The sequence below is a fragment of the Heptranchias perlo genome, chromosome 7 (assembly GCF_035084215.1).
Source record: "Heptranchias perlo isolate sHepPer1 chromosome 7, sHepPer1.hap1, whole genome shotgun sequence".
In the NCBI taxonomy this organism is placed as follows: Eukaryota; Metazoa; Chordata; class Chondrichthyes; order Hexanchiformes; family Hexanchidae; genus Heptranchias; species Heptranchias perlo.
The window spans coordinates 76,746,163-76,763,247 of record NC_090331.1 but is presented as its reverse complement, the minus strand read 5'-3'; the positions used below and the strand labels follow the sequence as shown (position 1 = coordinate 76,763,247).

Below are 17,085 nucleotides of genomic sequence, written 5' to 3'. Positions count from 1 at the left end.
TACTCTGGTTATGTTAGATATCCAATATCAGATATCCCACATCAACATAATAATTCAATGACAATGCCGAACAAGCTGAACAGATTTCAGACTAAGCACATTAGATATCTCTAACCTATTTGCAATGAGGATATTTATTAAAGCTTTTCCTTTGGATTTTTTTAAAACAAACACAATGATGAAGTATACCGAATTTTAAAATTTCCACAATGATGAGCTTTACTGAATTCCCTCCCCATGCCTTTTTTTTAAAAAAGATCCTGAGCTGGTTAATTTAACTGAATGAATGCTGAGGACAAAATCATGTGAGTTGGTGGAATAAGCGGTTATGTGGTAGGGTCAAAAGTTATACACAGCTGTGTAACACATTCCACTTTAACCACTTTTAACAACGTTACATGTAAGTTAGATCCAATTGAAATTGTGTATGTGAGAGGTTATGGCTATCATGAAAGATCGAACAGGCTGGGGCTCTTTTCACTACAAAAGGAAAGACTTTGGTGACCCGTTAGAAGTCTTCAAAATTATGAAAGGTTTTGATGTTTCCACTTGGGGGGGACCATAAATATAAGATAGTCACTAATAAACCCAATAGGGAATTCAGGAGAAATTTCTTGACCCAGAGAGTGGTTAGAATGTGGAGCTCGCTACCATATGGAGTAGTTGAGGCGAATGGCATAGATGTATTTAAGGGGAAGCTAGATAAACACATGAGGGAGAAAAGAATAGAAGGTTATGCTGATAAGGTTAGATGAAGTGGGGTGGGAGGAGGCTCGTGTGGAGCACACTGGCATGAACCAGTTGGGTCAAATGGCCTGTGTGTGTGTGCGCGCATGTGTGCTGGTATCATACCCAGTACTTAATAACTATCCTATTTATACAACATTTATTACCAGCTTGTCCCACTTATGCAATGAAATTTTTGAAAAATGTTAATATGCTGTCTGCATTGAAGGGTTTTACTAATTGCTGTTCAACAGGAATGAAACCAGAATCTTCCCCTACCAAAAAAACATGACAATTATTTTTATAATGTCCAAAAGTAATCATAGGATTAAATAGATTCAGGCTTGGGCTGACAAGTGGCAAGTAACATTCGCGCCACACAAGTGGCAGGCAATGACCATCTCCAACAAGGGAAAGTCTAATCGCCTCCCCATGACATTCAATGGCATTACCATCGCCGAATCCCCCACCATCAACATCCTGGAGGTCACCATTGACCAGAAACTTAACTGGACCAGCCACATAAATACTGTGACTACAAGTGGAGTTCAGAGCAGGTCAGAGGCTGGCTATTCTGCAGCGATTGATTCACCTCCTGACTCCCCAAAGCCTTTCCACCATCTACAGGGCACAAGTCAAGAGTGTGATGCAATGCTCTTCACTTGCCTGCATGCATGCAGCTCCGACAACACTCAAGAATCTCGACGCTATCCAGGACAAAGCAGCCCACTTAATTGGCACCCCATCCACCACCTAAAACATTCACCCGTTCCACCGCCGGTGCACTGTGGCGGCAGTGTATACCATCTACAAGATGCACTGCAGCAACTCGCCAAAGCTTCTTCGACAGCACCTCCCAAACCCGTGACCTCTACCACCTACAAGGACAAGGGCAGCAGGCACATGGGAACACCACATCTGCACGTTCCCCTCTAAGCCACATACCATCCTGACTTGGAAATATATTGCCATTCCTTCATCGTCGCTGGGTCAAAATCCTGGAACTCCCTTCCTAACAGCACTGTGGGAGAACCTCCACCACACTGACTGCAGCGGTCCAAGAAGGCGGCTCACCACCACCTTCTCAAGGGCAATTAGGGATGGGCAATAAATGCTGGCCTTGTCAGCGACACCTACATCCCATGAATAAATTTTTAAAAATAGCGGAGTGACATGTGCAATTTTCCAATCTAAAGGAATGGTTCCTGAATCAAGAGAACGTTGGCAGATTACAGTTAGGGCGTCTGCAGTGTTTTCACCGACTTCCTTTAAAACCTTGGGATGGAAACCATCTGGTCCAGGAGATTTGTGACTCTTTAGTGCCATTATTTTCTTCATTACTGTTAATTTGCTTACGTCAATTATGGTCAGTCCCTGTCCCTGATTTAAAATTAGTTTCCTTGGGGTGTCCAGCATACTATCCTCTTCCTCTACTGTAAATAATGCAAAGTAATTATTTAACATGTCCGTCATTTACAATATCACCATTATCGGTTTTTAAAGGGTAAACATTGCTCTTGACCACCCTCTTTTTCCTAACATAATTAGGAAAACTTGCTGCAGTGGGGAGCCGAAAAAAGTGCAGCGGCATCTGTGAGCTGTAAGAGTGGGGGAAGGAGCGCGCTATCCCCTCAACCAATCAGCTTGGAGCATCCTTGACAAGCCGCGCCGTCAGAACTAGGAAGTGCAAGCTACAACAGTAAATTCAATGTAAAATCAGTTAGGGAAAGCGAAATAAAGAGAGGGTAAGAAATATTGAATTAAAAGACATAGATAAAAGGGACAGAAAGGAAAAGTAAAAAATAATTTTAATTTTTTTTCATATAAATGTCCAACAATTAAAATCAGAAGTAATGAGAATCCACATTTTTAAAAGTTAATTTTCAGTGCCAGAGAGATTGTTTGGCAGTCATTAAGACTTACCACGCTGTTAAGGTTAGTTTGGACCTGAAAAACCCAACGTAGTTTTTTTATGGAGCGATTAGTTTGTTTCCAGCTGGGCAGGAGAGCTAGTTCACACTAGCCCATTTATTCAGCAGGTGAGCTGTCATTCCCACGCAGCTTTTGGATGACAGAGAATCTGGGTAGAGCAATTTCTGGATTTCCACGTTTGACTGCCCATGTGTGCTCTCCGGGACTTGCTCTTCCATTTGCCCTTAAATAACAGTGAGCGCTGTTTGACTCTCCATTATTTTAAGAGCAATATATTTTAAGGGCCGTAATGTCAAAAAGCACAAAAAAAGAATCTTTACACTTGTAATTATCCACGAGATCAGCTCTGCTTTGGATCTGAAAGATAGTTATGAGGCCTGCACTATGAGGTGGTAGACATGTAGGGCTCGATTTTCCAATCTAAGTGCGGGGGCGGTGGGGGGCTCCGAAAATCGGGGAAATCCCAAGCGGGTTCGGAACCCGGCTCCAGCCCGCAGACTTCTGGGTTCCCCACTGACGCACCTGGGTGCGCGCGCGCTTCCCAAATGCGGAAGTCCCACCGGTAATTAAAGCCGGCGGGATGATAGTTAAGAGACTTATTTAGATACTTGAAGTACTTAATTTTGTGCACATTGAGGCAGGGGTCTGATTTTCAAACATCCTCAGCGTGTTTCCTGTGCTGTGGAAACACTCCATGTTCTACCAGACATGTTTCAGCCAGCAGCCAGTTAGTTGGACATTGAAATGCTTATTTGACAGATGGGATAAAAGGTGAGTTATTGCAGCAGGGCACTCAGTTTTTTCACACAAACTTTTGGCTGGGAGTTCTTTGTGTTTACACTGAAAATTCTTACTTTCCACTCACAATTCTTCTGTTCACACATATTTAACAACTTTACGGACCCCCTCAAACTCAGACCATCAGGATGGGGGGGCTCCATGGCTGCATTCATCACGACACCCGAGGACGAGCAACATCACCAGCCTCGCCAGGCACGGCGTCCATTTCTGCCACTTGGAGCTCCTCAACACAGTGCTGCGTTACAGGCACCTGCACAAGAGCACAGAGGGCAAGAACAGAGAGAGCGACGTCGCAGGAGGCACTACCCTTGTCACAGGGTCTACAAACCAAGGCTCGGCTTGGATCTCGCTGAGGAGCAATGCATACGGAGGCTGAGAGAGAGTCACCAGGTGGTCGCAGACATCTGCAGTTTCCTTCATGCCGAACTGCTCCCGGCTGTGCCGAGCGGCATCTCATTACTCGTCGCTGTCAAAGTTACCACTGCCCTCAACTTCTTTGCCTTCGGATCATTCCAGTGTGCCATCAGTGACATCACCGGGGTCCCTCATGGACGACCTCAGCCAGACGGAGAGGGCAGTGGAATCGGTACATAAGGTAGGTCACCGACGGCTTGTTTCGCAGAGCCTCGCAGTACGTCAACTTCCCCATGGATGTCCTCAGCCAGACGGAGAGGGCAGTGGGATTCCACTCTGTGGCTGGCTTCCCACGGGTGCAGGGTGTAATCCACTGCACCCATTTAGCAATACGAGCACCTCCACACGAGCCAAGACTGTTCATCAACAGAAAGGGGTATCACTCCATCAACGCTCAGCTCGTTTGCGACCATCGCAAAAGATTCCTTCATGTGTGCTCCAGATTTCCTGGCACCCACCACGATTCCATCATTCTGAGGGAATCCAACATCCCGCCCCTCGTCCACGCACCAAACACCCTTAAGGGCTGGCTCCTTGGGGATAAGGGATACCCCCTGCACATGTGGCTCATGACACCTCTGAGGAACCCCATCAGCAAGCAAAAGTGTTAATATAATGACAACCACATCGCCACCAGGTCTACAATTGAACATGCTATTGGGCTGCTCAAGATGCGATTTAGATGCCTTGATCGTTCTGGGGGAGCGCTTCAATACGCACCAGACAGAGTGGGACACATTATAGTAGTGTGTTGTGCCCTGCACAACAGAGAGAGGTGCTGCTTTAGGAGGCCCCATCCACATCTGCCATCCACATTGAGGAGGAGGCAGAGGAGGAGGAGCAACCCATGGGCAGAGCAGCAGCTCACCTGGCTGCTCATGAGGCCAGGGAGTCACTGATATATGAACGGTTCTCCTAACATCAGAAAGTGTGAAGAGTCCAGTCCTCAGACCACCTGGAAAGAGCAGCGCCAACATCAGCCCGCCCACCCTCCCTGCACAAAACAGTCCTGCAACTACACATATACCCACTGTAAAGTGATCCAATGGGTGGCATCAAGTGTCGCCGTTCATGATGAACCTCATGAAAGGGCCCTATCACAAAAGCCAGTCAAGAATGGCCAAGACGTGGCATATTGGTGATAATCATAATATTTAATGTGATTTTAACAAAAAGCAAATATAAATGAAAAACATGACCATCTGTCAAACATCCTTGTGCATACCCTTAGTGATCACAAACCTTTGCCTTTCTCTTGCGACTACTTCTATGTGGTGCATTCCCTGTGTCTGCTTAGATGCTTTGGACCTATGCCCTCTGGGTTTTGGAGCCCGTGAGGGCCCCTCCAAAGACTGCTCCACCTGCCCCTGTGCAGGGGCAGACTCGGCCACCTGGAGAGGAGGCAGCATTGCGGGTACTGGTTGAGAGGGGGCAACGGATGAGACATGGGAGCGCTTTGAGTGGTGTCCCCACTTCCATGTCCCCTTTTGCCATCATCCCTCCCCTGGGCCAGGCCCACATCACTCCTACCACCCTCCTGGAGAACAGTGTGGTGAACATGTGTGATGCGTTGGAAGGCCACTTCTAAAGTATCTGTCAGCCTGTTTGTTCACCCTGAGTCCGAACGGCCGTTGTCAGGGCCTGAATGGACACATTTGTGAGCTGTGCTTGAAGCTCAACGGGGGCTAGCCTTCTCTCCATCGTAGACATTCCCACACTTACCTGCGACACTATCTCAGAGAGTTGCTCACATCCCTGCGACACTGTCTCCGAGATTCCGTCCTGTACCTGTGCCACCATTCCATTTAAGCAGGAGTTCGACTCCCCCATCCTCTGCACTATTGTGGAGACTGCGCGTTACATCTGTTCCAATACCTTGCAAATGTGCTGCTGTCCCTCGATCATTCTCCTTTTAAAAGATGGCCCTCAGGGTTCAGCATCTGTGTTCAGCTGAGCAGAGCCTGGAGAGGAGTGCTTCCACCGATGCAGACTCTCTACAGCTGCCCCTGCCACAGTGTCTGCTTGTGCTCACTTGTGTGTGGTGACTCACCAGGTGCCAACCAAACTAACTGACTACTAGGACCCACCGAGGTGTGAGTATCTGCCCTGGTAGATGGCTCACTATGACGTGACGGTGCACCCTCAGAGGCTTGGAGCTCCTCTGAGGAACCTACGTCTGCCATCATTGCGGTCATTGAAGGGCCTGTAAGAGAACAGAAGGCAATATGGGGGGTGCCAGTCTCGCCATCCTAGACAGACAGGCACTCGAGGGTCCGGCTGATCTGCAGGGCCTCCTGCTCCGTGTTTGTGAGGACCACTACTTGTTGTGGCCCCCCTCCAGTCCTCGCCCTCTCGCATGCATTTCCTGCTCTCTTCTCCTAGAAGGGGAGATAGAACAGACCTGAGTGAGTGAGTGATGGTGAAGTGGCCAACCGATGAATGCATTGGTTTGGGTGAGGTCGACTGTGAAAGAGATGCATCAGAGGGTGAGTATGAGACAGAGACATCACATTGGATGAGGATTGGAGTGAGTGATAGTGGTGGGGTGACTAATGGGGAGGTGAGGAAGTGCAGGTATGTTGAAGATGAGCCTTAAGTGGGTGTGAGGAGTGATGTGGTAGAGTAGTCTTGGCACTGCAGAATGAGTTGGTGGGGGAGCGCGGTGATGTGGAACATGGAATGTATGAGAATCAATAAATGTACTCACTTTGGCTGACTTAGTTAGCTCATTGAACCGCTTCCTGCACTGGACCCAGGTGCGAGAGATGTTGCTGCTGCTGGTGACCTCCTCTGCCACCTCGAGTCAGGCCTTCTTGGTGGCAGTGGCTGGGCACTTCCTTCCGTCCGCGGGATAAAACACTTCCCTCCTCCTCCTCACCTCATCCAGTAGCACCTGGAGCGAGGCGTTGCTGAACCTTGGAGCAGCCTTGGCCCTGTGTTGCTCCATTGTGGTTTCTGGGCCTTTGCTCCAGCAAAAGCCTTTGGAGCAATGGCCCTTTAAATAGAGCTCCTCTGGCTGACAGCCTGTGTTGCGGGTGCACAGTCCGCCTGTTGCGCAGCTTTCCGACGGCAAACCCGTTAAGTGACACCAATTCATTTGGAAAACGGACATATTTTATTGGTTGGGTTACGCATGCGCCCATTCACCACCCCCCCCACCACCGCTGCCATCCCGCCTCCATTCTAAAATCGGGGCCGTGGTGCCTGCCAAAGCATCTCTTTGTGAAGACTCTCTGTTCTCCCAGTTGGTAGTCCCTAGATTAAACCACCCTCAAACTGATGTACTTCGAAGTTAGGCAGGAGAATTTGACAACCCCTTGGTTTACAGAAATAGCAGCACATAAATTGGTTCTTACTGTCCTCCTTCTCCTCCTTCTGCTTTTTTTTAAAAAAAAGATAGAAAACAGATACAGATATTATGTAAATGTATTCTCAACGGCAAGGCCACTGGAAATATGCAGAAAATTGCAGTGATTTTCACTCATTTCTTGGAGAACCTGCAGGCTGTGTGGATATATATTGGAACTTCTATTGGCAAATCTTATAAATTATTTATTAATTCACCCTCCCTTCCCAGTTTACACTGACACTCCTCATTCCCTTCCTTCTGAGTTTATGCTGTTACTTTTCTTTTACCCCTCTCCCCCAGTTCATGTGCTGGCAATGTGCTTCTCCTCCTTATCTCTCTTTCCCCCTCCCCTAGTTCACAGATCCAGCCTTCCCAGATTTGTTTGCTTAGTGCCATTTCAGGCTCCTCTCTGATAATGCGATTCCACAGCCAACAGATCAGATCAAAGCTCTGTAGTCCTGCGACATCAGTGAATGTTGGTGGACATTTAAACAACTAACGGGAGGCTCTGTAAACACCCCCATCCTCGATGATGGCAGAATCCAGCAAGTGAGTGCAAAAGACAAGGCTGAAACGTTTGCAAACATCTTTATCCAGAAGTGCCGAGTGGATGATCCATCTTGGCCTCCTTCCGATATCCCCACCATCACAGAAGCCAGTCTTCAGCCAATTCGATTCATCCCATGTGATATCAAGAAACGGCTGAGTGCGCTGGATACAACAAAGGCTATGGGCCCTGACAATATCCCGGCTGTAGTGCTGAAGACTTGTGCTCCAGAACTAGCCGCGCCTCTAGCCAAACTGTTCCAGTAGAGCAACAACACTGGCATCTACCTGGGTATGTCCTCAAAAAGCAGGACAAATCCAATCCGGCCAATTACCGCCCCATCAGTCTACTCTCAATCATCAGCAAAGTGATGGAAGGTGTCGTCGACAGTGCTATCAAGCGGCACTTACTCACCAATAACCTGCTCACCGATGCTCAGTTTGGGTTCCGCCAGGACCACTCTGCTCCAGACCTCATTACAGCCTCGGTCCAAACATGGACAAAAGAGCTGAATTCCAGAGGTGAGGTGAGAGTGACTGCCCTTGACATCAAGGCAGCATTTGACCAAGTGTGACATCAAGGAGCCCGAGTAAAATTTAAGTCAATGGGAATCAGGGGGAAAACTCTCCAGTGGCTGGAGTCATACCTAGCACAAAGGAAGATGGTAGTGGTTGTTGGAGGCCAATCATCTCAGCCCCAGGACATTGCTGCAAGAGTTCCTCAGGGCAGTGTCCTAGGCCCAACCATCTTCAGCTGCTTCATCAATGACCTTCCCTCCATCATAAGGTCAGAAATGGGGATGTTCGCTGATGATTGCACAGTGTCCAGTTCCATTCGCAACCCCTCAGATAATGAAGCAGTCCGTGCCCGCATGCAGCAAGACCTGGACAATATCCAAGCATAGGCTGATAAGTGGCAAGTAACATTCGTGCCAGACAAGAGAGAGTCTAACCACCCCCTCTTGACATTCAACGACATTACCATCACCGAATCCCCCACCATCAACATTCTGGGGGTAACCATTGACCAGAAACTTAATTGGACCAGCCATATAAATACTGTGGCTACAAGAGCAGGTCAGAGCCTGGGTATTCTGTGACAAGTGACTCACCTCCTGACTCCCCAAAGCCTTTCCACCATCTACAAGGCACAAGTCAGGCGTGTGATGGAATACTCTCCACTTGCCTGGATGAGTGCAGCTCCAACAACACTCAAGAAGCTTGACACCATCCAGGACAAAGCAGCCCGCTTGATTGGCACTCCATCCACCCCCCTAAACATTCACTCCCTTCACCACCGACGCACCGTGGCTGCAGTGTGTACCATCTACAGGATGTACTGCAGCAACTCGCCAAGGCTTTTTCGACAGCACCTCCCAAACTGCGACCTCTACTACCTAGAAGGACAAGGGCAGCAGGCACATGGGAACAACACCACCTGCATGTTCCCCTCCAAGTCACACACCATCCCGACTTGGAAATATATCGCTGTTCCTTCATCGTTGCTGGGTCAAAATCCTGGAACTCCCTACCTAACAGCACTGTTGGAGAACCTTCACCACACGGACTGCAGCGTTTCAAGAAGGCGGCTCACCACCACCTTCTCAAGGGCAATTAGGGATAGGCAATAAATGCTGGCCTTGCCAGCGACGCCCACATCCCATGAACGAATTAAAACAAAATGCTGCTGCTTTGGGGATCAGGTTTTACTGTACTTTGTGGATGGGAATTCTTCAAGTCAACAATAAATAATGAGGAATTATATCGTACCATAATAAAAATGCGATTCCACTATGAAAATGTGGCCATGCTGTCCCATTGGCCCTGATGAGCATTTAGAAGTGAAAACTTGATTAGGATGTTGCCTATCACTTGGTTTAATTTGAAGACCATGTTCTTTAAAGATATCCACCACAAGGAAATGCAGTGTCCACAGTTATGAAACCTAGATACATTCCAGAAGGATCTCGAGTTTGGCAGGATGGTTTTGTCTTTGATACCATGTCTATTATACCTACTGTTCTTGGCTGAAAAGCAATGGCTTTCTATCAATAATAAGAAAAAACCTTTATAGATTATGGCTAGATTGTACAATTCTGTCTTCGCTATTGTTGAAGCAGAGTCCATAACTTTCTGGGGAGTGAGCAGGCGACTGGGATTAGGCTGAGTGGCTCATGTAGAGAAAAAACATTGGTGCTGACTTAATGGGTCAAATGACAGTAACATTCCGTGGTTCTATCGTTTGATAGTGCCAAAATTAGTTCAGAATAAGTGTCAGTTTGGCTCAATGATGGGACTCCCACCTCTGAGTCAAAAGGTTGTGGGTTCAAGCTCCACTCCAGGACTTGAGCACCTAAGCTGGCACTTAAGTGCAGCACTAAGGGAGTTCTGTATTGTCAAAGATGCTGTCTTCCAGATGAGATGTTAATCTGAAGCTCTGTTTGCCTGTTCGATTTTCCTCACTTAGGTTGAATTGTTAGTTATGCGTGTAAAGGAAAGGAGTTTCCTTTGGAAAAATGGTTAACTATACACACAAAAAAAAATCATCTATTTCAATTTCAATCCATATTTTATCTCCTATATTATATGATCTCATTGTATGGGTTAGAATTTAGCTTGACTCAGTGGTAGCACTTTTATCTCTGAGTCAGAAGGTTGTGGGTTCAAGCCTCACTCCAGACACTAGAGCATATATTCCGGGCTGACACTTCAGTGCAGTGCTGAGGAAGTGTTGCAAGGTGCTGTTTCTCAAATGAGATGCCAAACTGAGGCCCCATCTTCCCCCTCAGGTGGTTGTAAAAGATCCCATGGCACTATTCAAAGAAAAGCAGGGAGTTCTCCTGGTGTCCTGGCTAACAATTATCCCTCAACCAACATCACTTTAAAAAAACAAATTATCTCATTGCTGTTTGCAGGACCTTACTGTGTGTAAATTGCCTGCTATCTTTCCTTATATTACACCAGTGACAACACTTCAAAAGCACTTCCTTGGCTGTGAAGTGCTTTGAAAAGTCCTGAGGATGTGAAAGGCACTATATAAATGCAAATTCCTTCTTTTTCTCTTTCTTTCCTTCTTCCCTTCCTTTGCCAGAATTTGTGTCTCGCAACGGATGTAACAGTGACCACAACAGTGATGGTGAGAGTAAAAGTAGTTTTAAATGTTCTTCAGCATTAGTATAAGTAGGTCTGGTGCTAAGTAGCATCTATATATAGTTTTGTGTAGACTTGCAAGAACAGCATATGAGTGTTCCAATCCAAATTTTTTTTTGAAGTAGAATGTATGCAGCAATTTGCTAGTGGAAATGTTGGCTATGAAGATAAACCCACAGAATACAGAAGGTCTCATTGCTTAAAGAATACTGAACAATCTCCTTTTATTGAATTGCAGTAATCTAAAAGGAATTGATTGAGCACATCCTAATGAATTTCATAGAATTTACAGCAGTGAAACAGGCCATTCGGCCCAACTGGTCTATGCCGGTGCTTATGCACCACACGAGTCTTCTCCAACCCTACTTCATCTACCCCTATCAGCACATCCTTCTATTCATTTCTCCATGCACTCTACTCACTCTCTGGGTAAAGAAGCTTCTCCTGAATTCCTTATTGGATTTATTAGTGACTACCTTATATTTATGACCCCTAATTTTAGACTCCCCCACAAGTGGAAACATCTTCTCTACCTCTACACTGTCAAACCCCTTCGTAGCTTTAAAGACCTTTATTAGGTCACCCCTCACTCAGCCTGTCTTTTCTAGAGAAAAGTGCCTCAGCTTGTTCAGTCTTTCCTGATAGTTATAACCTCTCAGTTCTGGTATCATCCTTGTAAAAAAAAACTAGAATTGACCTGCCAGACAAAAGAGGGATATTGGATTGGGACAGGAAAATAAGATGAAAAGTGTTTAGATCCCATGGAGAAGGGGAGGTGACCCCTGGATTGTACTTATGCACTTCCTGGAGCTTGTTGACAGAGCAGATTTGGTAGAGGCCTCGGAAGCATGTTGCCAAGCTTCTCAGACATGGATGGTACAATGGCATCCAAAGAAGGAAAGTAATTTCTTAACAGTCCCTCATTTTCATGACCAAAAAAGCAAACTTCATGAGATTTCAAACATATATAATTTTTTCAGTTATTAAAACTTAGTGTGAGCAGTTTATAGTAAACTTCCTTGTGCACACCAGATTCATCTAGTATGTCAAATGTCTGCTGTAGACAGACAGAACAGGCGCAGTTGTTGTTACTCTGCTAGTTCTGGAGTTAGAGTTGCAAACCCATATGCAACACCAAAATCTGTAATCTTTAAATTCTCTGCGTAGATCTTTTCAGAGGTAGAATTTCAATGCTTATTGTTCAAATTGGCAAATCAGATTGGAGCTGGAGGGTTGGGGAGCAGAGAGTTAGGGAGGAACATTATCCTCTGTAGAGATAGGATGGATCATTGCTGGATGTGGAACTAGGGAGGGTTAGGGAGGCAAGAATCAACCCATTTCTGGGTATGGAGTCTGGCAGGTTGGGGAGCTGAAAATCGGGGAGAATTGAGGAGGATTGGGGAACTGCAAATCTAGAAGGATCATTGGTGGATGAAAGACCAGGGAAATTGAGATCTGAAAGTCAGGGAGAGGAACATTGCTGCATGTTGAGAAAGTAATGCTCATATTTCTGCAAAACCCAATGACGTGAACGTTACATTTAATGCTTTCACTTCAGGCAGACATTGTTTGTCCATTCCATCTAATTGGACAATCCGCAAACTTCTACCTAAAATATAAGTAGACCCTGTTGTTATTATACTTCAATTTCTATTTGCATATGAGGTTGAAGTTTACATGTTCTTTCCACTACACCAATAATCCCAAAATTGAAAACCACATAATGGATAATATATTTCAATAGTGATGATTACGCTTATTTATTTTCTGCTCTTGTTATGTTTGGAATTGTGTTGGAGTTTTTTTAAATAAAAAAAGTTCAGTGAACAGTTTTAGAACAATAGTAGGTTTCAGCACAGATGGAGTTCACTTGGCCCATTGTGTCTGTTTTGGGTTTGCGCTGGAGCAATCCAAATCTAATCAGATTGTCTGACTCTCTCCCATAACCCTGCACCTTCCTCTGCTTTTCTGTAGAGGAGGGTAAGGTGTTTTTGTAAGTGTTACTTTTCTGGATATTATTTTGTAAACAAAACTCTTTCTTTCCAGCTACCAAGTCTGTGAATTCATGTATGAGAAGAAACAACTGTATGATAAGATAATCTGCTGTTACCTGAATGACCCAATTAGGAGGGTATGTATTTTAAGAAAGGGGAAGCTGTTTTATGATTATGTGTTTTGTAATGACATATTGGCTTAATTATTTCAATCGCACCAGAGCACAATAGCATTAACTTGTATAAATTAACCAAAAATGTCATGTGGTATACCCACACATTGTCAAAATTCCATGTAACAGCTGCGGACCATTAATGAGGATTTGAATTTATGGCTGAAATGCCACATTATGTTGTTTAAGAGCAGGCAATATACATTCGTTTGTTTTTATAAGTTATTGAGGCATACAACCATTGGAAAGGGTTCAGAGATCAGCTACAATATACTGCATCCTAAGTTAATGAGTCATAAAGACCAATGAGGGAAGCTCAAATATATTCTCTTTGGGGAGGGCAATGAGTTGGAGATGCCTGAAGGAAGGCCACGTGACAGCAGTCTGGAACAAGTTTCAGTTTTGCCCTGTGCAGATACAGCTGACCTCTGGTGAAATCATCCACTAACAGTATGACTGAGAAGAGCAATTCAGTGGATTGGGGAATTAAACCTGTGTTCCACTCTTCAGTGGTGCCATGTGCTGGTAGGGAGGAGGAGGGGAAAGGGGTGAACACATTGTTGTAAACCAATGAAACTCTGAGCTGAATATAACTTCACACTTTGTGGAGTAAACTGCCACCTAGGTCAACAGATTCAGATTCAGGTGGAGTATTCAAAAATAAATTGTCTAACTCTTCTTTCAGTAAGAGGTGGAGGATTACCAGCTGGGCATCAAGGCAAGAGGGAGATGAAAATGGTCTGAGCAGATCCTGCACAATGGCCTAAACTTCAAGGCAACTTAGATAGGCTGACTGGGCATTCCTCACTCCTATCAAAAGATAATTAGGAATAATAGAGGCCATTTTAGATCATCTAGAAACACCCTACTGTCCCCCATTGCAGCATCTGCTAAAGTTATCTCTTGAATGATTCAAGAGTTTTGGCCTCCACTACTCTTTCTGAGTCCATTCCACGTGGTTATCACTCTTGTGTGAAGAGCTCCCTAATATCAGCCTTAAATTTTCATTTAATAGTTTAAACCTGTTCTACACTCTCAATTTATTTTAAAGTAAATTCTGGATTTTCCTTTCCATATCCTTAACTATCTTTACATACCTCTATAAGATTACCTGTCAAGGTACCTCCTTTCTAGGCTGAAGAGCCTAAATCTCTCCAGTCATTCCTCATAACTGAGACCTCATGGCTCTTCTCTGCACTGTTTTCACCACATCAGTGTCGCTTTCATGCCTCAGCGACCACAAATGGACATAATATTAAGGGTTTTGTCTGACCAGAACACTGTACAGTTTGATCACGACCTCCCCTGACTTATATTCAACTGCAAGTTGTAGTCACAAATGCACTCTTAACTACCTTCAATGTTTGTACATCCGAATGATCACTTGTGTTCCCATCAAAATAATCATTTAATATTACTTATATTAAGTAAAACTTATAAGGGTAAATATGTCATTCCAAAGAGGAACTGCGCTCAAAGGGATTGTGGATCGGAGATAGGGCTGCAGCACTATAGTGACAATTCTCCAACGGTGAGTGTGGCTCCTTTCTGGGGGGGGGGGGGGTGCACTCAATGAATGTACCCCATAATGTTCAAATATTTCTACTGTATTGAAATTCATTCGTGCATGTTTTGGTGGGTTGTTTTGTGTTTATTTTTGTGGCACGTGTACTGAATTCTACTGGTGGTATTGGGACAGATTGAGTCATAAACACTTATTTTTGTTTTCAGTAATATGATTAGAAATTACTCATTCTTTCACTAGAGTAATGTTCAGTTCTTAATTAATCAGACCAGCTTTCTATGTGAGCAGCATTGCCCAATGCTCTCTTCGCAGTCTCTACACTTCCAGTCGCATGTTCTCATTATGCATCACTAAAATAGTAAGCTTTTCATCTTTTAAGAAACAAAATAATCAAGGCAAAAAACGTATTAATAATGGAATATATTAAAGTCATGTGCCTTTACCTGGATTTGGTGTTATCTTTGTTGGCCAGATGGTTTGAGCCAAGAATAAACAATTGACACACTTTTGGAGCTAATTTAATATGGGATTAGTGCCTCAAGTATTTATCTATGAATCGACTGTGCCTTTGTGATTGGAATGACAAACTTGGTGGATTGTATTATGCACTGTGCTCATATTCTTGATTAACACACAAGCAAAAGAAAACTTGTCAAAAGATCAATATGGGTTTACTTGTTTCAACTATGTACAGAAGAATAGTTTGCTCCAGGGATTGTATTAGACTGATTTGGGGTCAATTCAGTAAATTGTCTATTTGATGGGAGGCAATCATCTTTTTAGTTGGTACTAACTAATATTAGCTTCAAGGCTTCAGTTTCCCAATCAATTAATCATAAACCTAACTCCTGTTTTCCAGGAGATTCCATTTTAGCATTTCAGGGAATATATAGAAATGTATTTATTATCTTGTGTTCCCAACAAAACCAAAGACACACATTCTTTTGGGATGAAACCATACTGTGAAATCTCATTATCTGCTATTTTAACAATGACATTAACAAATCTATTTTGTCAATATTTCATCCCATTTTTATAGAGATTAGTGGCTAGCTAGGACTGATGAGAAGCTGGTAATCTGATTTAAGGATTTTTTTATTACAATTATTTCCTTTGAACTGAATGGGATCTATTTATGTGCTGACATTTGCTCTGTGGATGCTGACAACCAGTATGCTCCATGTCACTAATATGTTGTGACATCTACACTGAAGGATTATGGTATAATGACTACACTTATATGGAGAAAAAATGAACAGTTGATTACCTGGAAATAACACAGCAAGTATTTGCTGTCTGGATAATAAAGGATCGGTGGGGATGGTTACAAGAATAGACTTCAAATAGTTCAGATAATGTCCTGAAAGATGAGAGTTTTCAACAGTGAAAGCTTCAACTGGGTCTCCTCAAAGCTTCCTTTTTAAAAAAAAAATAAAGTAAGTTCAACTTCTTTAAACGTCCTCAGACATTAAATTCCCAACATGGTGTAATTTGGGTATATTGATCATAGTTTGTAGTGATTAGTCCCTTACAACGATCAAATTCTGCTTTTCAAAACCATCTGATGCTATGTTATTGAGATCATTGATAGTAATCAATGCAGTTCGGTTGTAATGAATATTGTAGTGACAGTTCCCTGCTGTGACATCTCCACAATCTAACATATGAATGGATAATGACATAATAGGCCGCTAATTAACTGGTTACCAGTAAAGGATCCTGAAGATGACTCATTGGGGTGAATTTTCATCTTCACCACTTGGGTGGTAATCTGGCAGAGCGGATCGCCTACCTGTAAAAAAATCCACTCGATTTTCATTTCATTAATTTCGATGGAAAGAAAATCAGACGAGTTCTATAATGGGCAAGCAATCTGCTTTGCCAGATTATTGCCCCACGATGGAGATGAAAATTTATCCCATTTTTTCACTGCCAAAGCAGTACTACTGAGCACTCACCAGCGGTTTAAACAGTTGATTAAACCATTGCTTAGTCTGCGTTCCCCCACTGCTGTTAGTACAATATAAAGAATGTTAAAGCACTGATTTTTTTCTAATTCAAAACTATACTTTTGAGTAAAAAACTGCTCAGTATTTAAAGTGCCTGTGAGCTTTTAGCAGCAGTGCAGTACACACTGGGATTCATTGAATCAATAGTACACCTAAGGGATTCCTACCTTCTGATATACTGATCATTCAGTTATTGTAATCGTTTAGGCTGTGGGTGAAATTTATCCTGTATTCCACTGTACCCAATTTCTTTGTCATTGCTTGCTTCTATACTCTATGTAGGGCAATAACATCCTTTCTATGATTTGGTGACCAGATTGTGCATAGTCCTCCAGCTGTGTTCATTATCATATCCTTCCTCCCAGAATTGTCTTGACCAAGATTCTGCAATCATTTCATGTGTGGTTATCTCACTGAAATATGTAACATAATCGTTGCAGAATTTAATCTTCCAGTGTATTACCTA

At 43.9% G+C, this 17,085-nt stretch overlaps 1 protein-coding gene across 2 annotated transcripts in view; it reads left to right on the top strand.

The window, feature by feature from the left end:
* Nucleotides 1-17,085, top strand: part of vps8 (VPS8 subunit of CORVET complex) — a 624,186-nt gene that overhangs the window by 168,961 nt on the left and 438,140 nt on the right. For both annotated transcript variants that reach the window (XM_067987929.1, XM_067987930.1), the window contains exon 31: nucleotides 12,965-13,049. In XM_067987929.1, coding sequence (XP_067844030.1) covers nucleotides 12,965-13,049 — 85 coding nt within the window. The remainder of the gene's footprint in view (nucleotides 1-12,964; nucleotides 13,050-17,085) is intronic.